The sequence below is a fragment of the Carassius carassius genome, chromosome 21, assembly GCF_963082965.1.
Source record: "Carassius carassius chromosome 21, fCarCar2.1, whole genome shotgun sequence".
Taxonomy (NCBI): Eukaryota; Metazoa; Chordata; class Actinopteri; order Cypriniformes; family Cyprinidae; genus Carassius; species Carassius carassius.
This window is the reverse complement of record NC_081775.1, coordinates 12,181,101-12,192,676: the sequence shown is the minus strand read 5'-3', so window position 1 is coordinate 12,192,676 and position 11,576 is coordinate 12,181,101. Positions and strand designations below refer to the sequence as shown.

The 11,576-nt window shown below is 37.6% G+C and overlaps 1 protein-coding gene across 1 annotated transcript; it reads right to left on the bottom strand.

The window, feature by feature from the left end:
* Positions 1–3,410: 3,410 nt before the first annotated feature.
* Positions 3,411–5,485, bottom strand: LOC132097555 (apelin receptor A-like). Its single transcript, XM_059503345.1, has one exon. The coding sequence runs from the start codon at positions 5,312–5,314 to the stop codon at positions 4,229–4,231; it is 1,086 nt and encodes a 361-aa protein (XP_059359328.1). The 5' UTR covers positions 5,315–5,485; the 3' UTR covers positions 3,411–4,228.
* Between the last annotated feature and the right edge of the window lie 6,091 nt (positions 5,486–11,576).

Sequence of the window (11,576 nt, the reverse complement as noted above, 5' to 3'; positions counted from 1 at the left end):
CTGGCTCAGTTTAGAGACTTGATCTGATGCCAAATGCGATATGTGATTTATCTGAGAAAACCACTATAGAAAACATAGAAATTCCCAGTGTAGACATCACTCTCGTCTGTCATATAAACAGTTGTGTAATTCTCACATGCAAAGCAAATCCAGGAGCTAATGTGTTGCACATTCTCAGCGAGCTCTGTGCTTCATCGCACAGTGATGGGAGACACCACGACTCTCCTGACGTTGTTTTATCTCATGAGGGTGTTCTCCTATGTGACTGTGTGTCCTTCAGCAAAGCTCTGCTCAAAGATGGCCTCTGTGTTTTGATAGATGAGAGGCTCCATTGTCAAGTCTAGTCTGGTCTTCACTTAGGCCAGGGAAATTTCATTATTAACTTCGCACTCTGTCTGTCTGTGTTCTGTATATGTGAGTCGGTGCAGGTACGTGATGAGAGCAGTTTGTCTGTCTGTCCAGAAAGAGAAATTAGGATGAGATAAGCATTAGGCCTGATAATAAAACATGAATGAATATAGAATTATATATGTAAAAAAAAAAAAAAACTAATAATACTAATAATAATAATAATAATATATATATATATATATATATATATATATATATATATATATATATATATATATATATATAATGAGATAGTTTTTATTTATTTATTTTTTTTATAAAGGTCCATTGTGAGATATAAAGTCACAATATAGCAAATAAAGTGACTTTAGAACAATTAAATCACATTAATGAAAAGTAAAGTGTTTAAACTGTGTTCACAACTGGGAAATATAAAAGCTATAAGACAAAAAAAATGTGATAATGCTATAATTGTGAGATTTAAAGAATCTTTTAAGAGATTTTTTTTTTTTACTATGAAGCAAAAATAGATCCATGGTTTGACACAACATGTAGGAAACAGTTTGATAGGCACACCTAAATTGAATGATGTTGGATCACATGTGATTTTATCCAGTTAACTTTTTATCAAGAATGAGAATATGGTCAGATAAACTTTACTGATTCTTTTGAGGTCTGTGCATTGCGGTGCATTTGGACAGTTGTTCAGTGTGAGTTTGCAGGCATGACACAAGATGCCTAAGTGACTGCAAAAGCCAGTGAGGAAACACACCTGTCGAGGACTGGGGCATGTTAGCGAGGGTGAGTAGTGATGACAGAGGATATGCACTTGTGCTCTTTATATGAAGGTTAGCAGCTGGGAAACATACATGCATCTATATCATAATCTACTTTGTGTCAAGGTTAATGGTTTATAACAGCTCTGGCTATACACTCCCAACACTATAGCTCAGCACCTGCTGCTGTTTTCACAGAGAAGCTGCTTGAGTGGGATTACATTTCTGCATTTGACCATATAGCATCTGCAAAATCACCCAAATTCCCAGCATCGCATAATTTATCAAAGACTTTTCTCATGTCCACACATTCATATTGCTTATTCTATGGGAAGATGATAATTCACTGGTTTGTCTTGTAGTCTCCATGGGCAGAAGCATAAGACTTTTTTCCCCTTGGACCTAATGAATGAAGTAAAGGTGCAGTTGGGGTGGTGAAGGGGTGATGGAAGACTTGTCGAAGGGAGTGAGGAAAAGTGTGTTGTGATTGGCAGGATGAAATGAGCATGTTCCTTTTCATTTGAAATGCCTTTCGGAACGCTTGTTTTGTTATGTTTGGCACAAAGACCCTGAAACATGAGATTCCCATTAAAACTGATTGAAATGGAGAACCTCTAACACATAATCATTTACATTTAACATTTTTAAAAATGTATTATTTTTAAAGTTATCACTTATTGAACTGAAAATATTTCTCTGCATTTAGAGAATTGTATACGCATTTTAGATTAATCTTGTGTAAAACTCTAGTTTACACTTAAATATTGTTTGTTCTTAAGATAAATTGTTTTGATGTTCCTCTTTATTGCTGTGGATAAAAACATTGATTAAATGTAAATCTACTTGAATAAATCTTAATTTGCTTTATACTATTACTGTTACAGTAAATTGTCACAGAAATGTCAAATAACTGCTTAGATTTTTGTGGAAAAAGAGCACATTGGGCTTTTAGGGTTTGTTATGTTTTTTGGAGATTACTTCATTGGTCCGGTTTATCCAGTTAATGAGATTACCTCATTATATCTCTGTTCCAGACAGTGCGTATATCAGACAGTCTGCCAAAAACAATCTGCCCATATTTATCATGGGAACTCTGTATATCACGAGGGGCTTTAGTGAGTTCTCAAGTTCTTCATTCTGTGTTTCTCTGTCTGTTTCCTTGTTTCTTTGTTCTCTTTGATCTGAAAGTGTCTGCAACCTATTGGTTATGTCAGTTCAGTTGTTACTGGTTGAGCTCCTCATGTGTGTGTGTGTGTGTGTGTGTTTGGCGTCCCTTTCCCCCTTCTTTAATGGTCATCTTTAAAAAAAATAGTTTTCACTTGCCCCAAATTGGCTACACATAGCTTCAAACAGATATGTGTCCATCCTGTTTTGTTCTTTTGGAGTCATAGGGGCCTCACCGTGTCACTATTAATTAGACCATGTTATATGTGTGTGTGTGTGTGTTTGTGTGTGTGTGTGTGTGTGTGTGTGTGTGTGTGTGTGTGTGTTCCAGTCCTGTAAGACGGGTCTTTAATGGGTGGATCATCCCACACTTTACTTTAGTTTCTAATATTTTATTTCAAGATATTTGAGTGTTTTTTTTTATTATTTTTTTTTAAACTTACACTATTCACTAAACATTTTATTCCATCTATGGTTTCCAGAAGTATTTTTATTTATTGTATTTTATTTTCCAAGGTACTGGTAGTTTCATGGGGTTTTGTTGTTTTGACACATGCAAAAACATACTCACACAATAAATAATATTGATACAGTACTATCAATGCACTGGAAGCCTACATCCTCTTCTGAGAACTATGTATTCATTATATATTAATAAATTAACTTTCAATGTTATATCGAATAAAGCCATAAAGTTACATTATAAATCAAGCACTTCACCTGTTCTTTAGATAGTCAGCATATACAAACGAATGAACTTTAAAGCACAACAAAATAATATTATTAAATCATAATGATATCAAATGTAAGTTTAAAGTAAAACTTTTAGCTTGACACTTTTACAAAGTGCACTTCTAAAAACTAAAGAAACAGTCATGAAAGTGCACGTAAAGTACACTTAAGTGGTCTTTTATTTCTTTATTGTTATATTATTTGCAAATAAAGTTAAGATATACTTTTAATATTTGAAGTACACTACAGGTGCAGATTCAATATAATTCTAAACACACTTCTTTTTCCCAAGTGGTTTGGGAAATGGATGGATGGGCTATTAAAGTAACTTGCTTTAAACACACCAAATGCATAACCATAATCATGTGTAATGACGCTAAGACAGTATTGTATTTAAGAAACATATTTAATACAGTAGCAGTAGTTAGTTACAGAAATTTCAAAAATATAACATAATTTCATGAATTTAAATCCATTTACACCCCCAAATTTGACCTCTTCTTCCTTTTTTTTTGTCACCAGCCATCTGTCTGTCTGCCCACCCCTCCAAACCCCGACTCTCTGTCTGCACTTTATACTATCTAATCAACCAGCATTACCTTTGCACTGGAACACACACACACACACACACACTGATAAAAAAACACACATTCACATCAGGGAGTTTAACAAAAATTTATCAATTTTATATCTCCTCTTAACAAGTGCTAAAAATACTGAACACATTTCTGAACATAGCAAATTAGCAGGAAAAAAATAGTATGAAAATACTGTACAATTTGCATCTCTACACCAGTGTATATACGCTTCACAGTCACACACTCTTACAGCAGCACAAGCAAGTTCATCCTCAGTGCAGCATCGTTGTGGTCAGTTTAAATGTTTTTGAGAAAACTGACCCGTTTGCTTGAATAGTTCTGTGTGTGCGTGTTTTGAGTGTGTCAAAGTCGACGAATAGATGTCAGCTAACATAAATTCACACATGCATACACGCAGTCACATCATTCCAGCAATTCATTCATGAATACAGTAGAGTACACAAAACTATGAGTGTTATTTACAAACATGGAGCAATATGTTCTCCATCATAAGTCCATCAGTTCACCACATCAGAACGGACCAGCCGTCAATAGATTCCCACCTTTTTGACCCCTTAACCCAAAGTTTGTTTTCTTCATGTTTTCTGTTCTTCTCATTTCGTTCTCTCACACTTTGGTGGCCAGTGACTGCACCTCCGACTTTTGAGTCTGGGCGCTGAGAGTTGAAGACATGGAGCTCATGTGCCCATGCATGGCCTTCTTCAGGTTCAGCAGACACAGGCACTGCGAGCGGAAGCGCAGGTCAAAGAAGGCATAGAGGAACGGGTTGAGGCAGCTGTTGACGTACGCCAGGCACGTGGCGTACGGATGAGCCAGAAGCAGAAAGTTAAGGAAGCCACACGAGGTGGGCGCCAGGTCTAGATATGACAGTGCATCCATGCTTTTCAGCACATGGAAAGGTGTCCAGCAGAAAGCAAAAACCACCACCAAGGTAGTGATGATCTTCAGGAGACGACGCTTCTTCTGGTCTTCCTTGCGCAGGTGGCTGAAATGCCGGGTGACCGTGCAGCCGATGAAGCAGTAGCAGACAGTCATGGCCAAGAAAGGCAGGAGAAAACCAAGAGCGGAGGACGAAAGGCTCAGACCTGCAATCCAAAGGGATTCGTGATGCCGATTGAGAGTGACCAGCCTGAAGTCCATCGCACAGGTGGTGCGGTTGCTCCCGGCGTCATCCACCGTAGTGCGAAACAGGAGAGTTGGCACGGCCAGCAGGCACGAGAGGAACCAGATGGCACCCAGTGACGCCAGCATGGTGGCCCGGGACCGGAGCCGCCCGCTGGACAGAGAGTGGACGATGGCAAGGTAGCGGTCAAAACTCAGGCAGGTCAGACAGAAGACGCTTGCGTACATGTTGACGAGCACCACATAGCTGCTGATCTTGCAGAGGGCCACGCCGAACGGCCAGTGGTAACCCAGCGCGGTGTACACAGCCCACAGCGGCAGAGTGATGACGAACGTCAGGTCCGCGAGCGCAAGGTTGCCGATGTAAATGTCTGCCGCGCGCCGTTTGGATTTCGAACGCCAGACAGTGAAGATAACCACGCCGTTCCCGGAGAGACCGAGGATGAAAATGAGCATGTACAGCACGGGAATGAGAGAATAAGACGGCTCCCACTCTGAGTAGTCGCACGCAGTCTCGTTATCGTCATAGTACTCATAGGAGTCGACGTATTCCGGCGTTATTGGCTCCATTTGGTGAAGGCGCTTCAGTTTTGAGTCCGTCAGATTCCTTGTGCAGTTTTATCTTAATTTTTTTTATAGTTCAGTGGGAATGTTTGAATTTTTCTGTCAGAAACAGGAGTCTAAAGTAAGTTTCCCTCACTGGAAGCTGAAGCGCGTCTGTGTGAGGGAAAGAAGCGCCCGGTCTTTTTAAACTCCAGACTTCTCACCCCTCCCTTTGGACCCATATATCGGACCTCTTATCTCCAGCCCCCATACACACACACACACACTCCCACCCACCACGGCACACCAACCCCTCCGGGCCACGCAGTCGGCAGGAGCGAGTGTGTCAACAAAGTGAGCTTAACTCTTGTTTTTTTTCTTAATGAAAAAGTAATGGGCCGCTCGTATTTCAAGTTAGATTTAACTTAAATTGTCTGACAAAAATGTATTTGCGTCACGTATCATTTACGGAACTTTCTTAAATAAAAAATTGGAAGAAACAATCATTTAAATTGATTTTTAAATGGATTTTTTTTTCACACCGCGAACATTTGTTTTTTTATGTCAAGCATAGCCTACTTAGACATCCTGGCCAAATAAAAAAAATTATAAGCTTAGGTTTAATTGATTCCTTAAAGTTTTTATGTAAACCTTCGTTGTACTTTTTGGAAACATTTAACATTTAATTACTAATAAAGAATAAAAATTAAGAGGACTCATTAAATCGAGTGTGACATAAATTATTTAATTTAAATTATTTATTAATTTAATTAATTAATATTTATTATTATTTGAGTTAAATTAATGGAAATAAATATGCTATAATAGTACAAATATGTGTTATAGTAAAACAGCCTATATGAACTGCACTGACAATGTGTGTAGGCTGCCTAAAATATAGCCTACTGTTTTTCTTTATTATTTTTAAGTTTTTTTTATTTTTTTTTATTTTATTTGTAAGTGTATCTTTTATTTATTTATTTATTATTGCTTAAATTGGACGGTAATTGACTGTTTGCACAAATTAAACTAAACCTACAAGCCTAAAGCGGTTTCAGCCAGGTTCCCAGTGAAACCAGAGCCTGGGACCAAATGATAATTTAAAAGAGGCATTGCTCTGTGATTTCCTCTCACTCAAACATTACATGAAGGTGACATTCAGTCACTTCAAACACTCTGCTTCCACAGCAACACATCACTGCAGCTTCTTTAATAAGAAGAGGAGAACTACTGAGAAAATGACTGATTTATGCACTAAAGTTTTACCCTCGTCCCCCTTTAAACGGGGATAAAACTTCCTCGGATGAATCGTGAAATCCAATTAATTCAGCGAGTCTAATAAAAATACATTCTTCGGTTCCGTAGAAAGCACTTAGAGAGTCTTTAGTGATTAGATCATATGTCAGCAAAGGATTTGGATATGTGTGAATTTAATTCTCACTTTCTTGCATTTATTTGCATGATAATAGCAGACACAAACTCGTAAAATAAACAAAAAACCAAAAGGAAACGACGCATTTGACATTAACGAGTTTCTTAAGGACGCGCTGTTCACGCGTTACACCCAAATTTACAGCATATGGGAAAAAAGGCAGTTAAAGCGAAATAGCTTAGGATGAATAGAGAGCAATTCACATTCAAAACAAACAGGAAAAATATAGGCTACACCTAACTTTTACATCTGAGAAGTTTTCATGAGCTCTCTGTTAAATCGGTTTTCACCTTCATCACTGTTTACACATACAAATCTTGTTTTACACATTGAACTCCTTAAATTAATGTGCAATTACATTTAGGGGGATCAGTGAGTCAATCCATTAATCAAAACCTGTCAGAGTGTCACTCTCCACAACACTGATGAGATCATCTGCAGATCTTTACTGAGCCAGTGTCTTCTACTCAAGTGCTACAGGATTGTAACCATTTTGAATGAATAATATGAATTATAGCTTATATATCACTGAGAGTGTTAAGTAAATGTGTGACTAACACTGAGGACTAATGTGAAGACAACAAAGGCATGTAATGCACCTCTGACCAATTTGTTTAAATGCATCAGATTAGATATACAATGTGTGAATAGTGGCATTTATGGCAAACCATACATTTGAATAAATGGATGTTCACCTTTTATTCTGAGGATACTGTCTGTACATGTCCATGAGAATAAAATCTTGTGGCATCAGTTTTGGCATCAGAGCTTTCTAGAACACTGCATCTGTGGTATGATCTTTATTTTTTCGGTTCGTAAACATCTCAAGATTTAGACTCAGTACTCACTTTGAAAAATACTAACCAAAAACTTCCAGGTGGTCATGCTTATTTGAAAGAAATGAATGTTGATATATCAAACAGACTGACATGCATAATTAATTAAAATAAAGGTTATTTTTTGGCATTGATGGTTCCAGGGAGCACATTTAACATCTAGGGAAGATGTCCACTGCACAGAACGTTCTTTATAGTGAATGGAACATTGTTTTAGATGATTAAAATGTTCTTCAATTGTTAAGAACTGTTTCAAATTGTATCTTCTACGGCATCACTGTAAAACCTGCCTTTTGCAACCTTTATTTTTTAAATAATATACTAAAAATGCTCATCACATGTTACTAAATCAGATTCCTCGTGGGAAGTGTCTTGAATACTCCTCAAAGCACCTGTTAAAAATGCATTCACTGCCTCACTCAAAAAGTACTTTAAAGGCAAGCTATAATAACCAAAGTCATGGTTCATATATTGACATTTTTACTTACGCCATTTGTATTTGTTGAAATATTACTTGTTGCCATAAATTATTGTATCAGTTTATGTTTGCATAAAGTCAGTGAGGAGCTCCTGCTGTGCACGTGAGGTGACTAGGTTGCTCTTCATGCCCCTATAATCCTTTGCCCTGCCCCAGTCTGCCCCCTCACCCCTTCCTCTGCATGTTGTTTTTGTTGGACCTCAGTGCTTCATATCTGGAGAAACTTAAACACTCCACACACACACAGCAGACAGCAGACAGCCTGGCAAAAACAACAGACAAGTTTCCTGCTTAAATCAAGCTGTCAGGCCCTCAGATGAGACTGCGCCCTCTAGTGGATTTCTAACTAGACGTGATGGTTTTTATACTGTACAAACTGTATATTCTATGGCCCTACACCAACCATACACCTAACCCTAACCAGGAAACTTTGTGCATTTTTACTTTCTCAAAAAAAAAAAAACTAATTATGTATGATTTATAAGCGTTTTGAAAAATGGGGACACTGGTGTCCTCATTAGTCACCCTCGCCTTGTAATACCTTAGTCATACCCATGTAATTATACAGAGTTGTGTCCTGATATGTCACAAAAACAAGAGCACACACACACACACACACACACACACACACACACACACACACACACACACACACACACACACACACACACACACACACACACACACACACACACAGAGGTTGGTAGGCTGCTATCTGATTGACTGTGGAGAGATGTGGCTGCCTGCTGCTCTAATAGATCCTTTAGATAAATAAATAAATCCACACATTTAAAAAATAAAAGAAACGCTGATAAGAAGCAGATGGTCAGATTAGCCAGATGACTTTCAAACACTCAGCACACACCTCTAATTGGGAGATTAGACAGATGAATTTTAGATCTTCACTAAAAGCTCTTTGTTCTAACAAATCAAACTTTTTTAGTGAAAGCTTTGTTTGAGTGTGATTGAATCATGGACATTTTATCACATTGATAATACTGTACTCGTTCATGACTTGTGAAGCCAAACAAGAGAGGGGGCAAATGGGGGTTTAGAGGTCAAAGGTTAAAGAAAAGTTTGAATTGGATATACAAGTGAAGCATATGAAGCATACAAACTGTCATGAAGGACACTAGAGCCGTTTTTTACAAAGTAAAATGTCATAAAAAGAGAATCTTTAGTTAAGACTATTGTTTTGTTGAGTATGTGATTTTGGATGTTCTTTAAACCCATGGATATATAAGTTTGTACTATAGAAGCATGTTTTCCCCACAGGATAAAAAAAAAAAAAATGGTTACTTTTTATCTTCCAAATTTGACTTATAAATAAATATATATATATATATATATATATATATATATATATATATATATATATATATATATATATATATATATAGGAATAACTATTTTGACTTTATATCTCACAAATCTGACTCTTTTTTTCTTAGATTTTATACAATTCTGACTTTATTTCCTGCAATAATTTTTTTTCTTCTCAGAATTGAAAGAATGAAAGTCAGAATCATGAGATAAAAAGTTGCAATTAACTTTTACTATCCTGTGGTGCAAACAAGCTCCCATAAGATACAGTTCAAAGGTTTGGGGTCATTAAATTATTTTTTTAATGTTTTTGAAAGAAATTTCACGTTTACCAAGACTGCATTTTGTTTGTTTTAAAAAATATAGTACAAACATAATAAAAATGTTATGCATTAACATTGTCCTTTATTACTGTGAAGCAAAGCTGAATTTTCAGCATCATTACTCCAGTCTTCAGAAATCATTCTAATATGATGATTTGGTGCTAAAGAAACATATCTTTAATATCAATGTTGAAACCATTCTGCAACTTATATTATGTGAAAAATCCCAATAAATGTTTTTTATGATTTTTTTGCTGAATATAATCTTCAGTGCCTCCTTGCTGAATAAAACGTTTGTACAGAAATATTATGGTTCTGGCAAAAATGCAATTAAACTGAATGCAAGTTGCATGATCATTGTTGTGAGCTGTGAAGAGTAAGACCACACAAGAAATAGTAACTTTGTCTCTGAGTGAGTGTGTGAATGTGTGAGACCTATAGCAGCTGTGTTGTTTTTTGCCCTGTCCAGCTGACTGCACTGCTGCTAAATAGCAGGTTACACTCTTAAAAATAAAGGTGTTTTAAAGGCTCTTCACTGCAATACCATAGAAGAACCATTTTTGGTTCCACAAAGAATCATTCAGTCAAAGGTTCCTTAAAGAACCATATCTTTTTCACCTTTTTATAATCTGAAGAAACTTCTTTGGCCACAAAGAACCTTTTGTGAAACGGTACATTATGGAACTATTTAGACAAAAAAGGTTATTCTATGGCATCGTGAAGCACCTTTTTTTTAAGAGTGTAGAGTGGTCCTTCATTCCCAGAGTTGCCATATTTCATTTAAACACACAAGCACACACACAAGTGCGCACATGTCTGAATGCATACACACTTACATTCACACACAGACCAAGCAGTCTAGCTCGGGCTGAAGCCAGCTGAGGTGAAGCTACGAAAGGGGTGTGAGCTATAATTTGGGGAAGTATACAGCTGTCAGGCTCCTAACATGTCAGATTTGATCTCACGACTTGATTTGTGGAACTTCAAACCCCACAAATCACACAATGTGTGTGTGATCCTGTGCTGTTGTGTGAAACCATATGCGCTTAATGCAATGTAGGGGAAAGATAGTGAGTTTAAAGAGGCTGTTCCCTATATCTAGTGGACAATATGTTGTGTATTGGTTGTTTGGACTCTCTGTTGTAAAAGCAGAATCCCACGTGTTCATATGGGTATGCTAAACACCATGGCAGCTCCTCAGACGATATCACACCCATGTGCCACTCAACACCCCACTTCTGTCCTCACACACACACACACACACACACACACACACACACACACACACACACACACACACACACACACACAAACACACAAACACACAAACACACACACACACACACACACACACACACACACACACACACACACACACACACACACAATTGGATCACCAGCTTTCTGTTGATTTAGGCCTGTAAGCTAATTCATTGAGATTGAAAAGGCAATCATGTGTGTTTGTTTGCCTTTTAGCTTAGCATGTTAGCATTCATTTCTGATTTGATTTAGTCCTGGGAATCTTTGAAATCCCTCAAAACATGTGTCTGTTCACCCCCTCGCTCTCCTCATGTGTACTCAGTAATCACATACTGGAGGATAGCAACAACTTGTTCTGTCAATGAATGTGTTTTTTCACCTCCTCTTAAGTGGGTTGCCATTCTATAGCTCTGGGTCGGTCCAGCCCAGCTCATTACTGAAGGCATGTTTGAAATATGGCGCCTGCGGGCAGGCGTCTGACTCTTTGACTCTTTACCCTGAGACTGCCCTGGCTGATGAGTCTGATAACACACACGCTCACCTGGACATAGCCAAGGGACTTTTAAAATAGTGTTACTTTTAGTGGTTTCTCACCCTTAAATCTCAGGCCATAATGAAAATGCCATGTGGATTTCCC

Bases quoted from the DNA above. Each gene is read 5' to 3' on its own strand.
- LOC132097555 (XM_059503345.1), bottom strand. From the start codon at position 5,314: ATGGAGCCAATAACGCCGGAATACGTCGACTCCTATGAGTACTATGAC.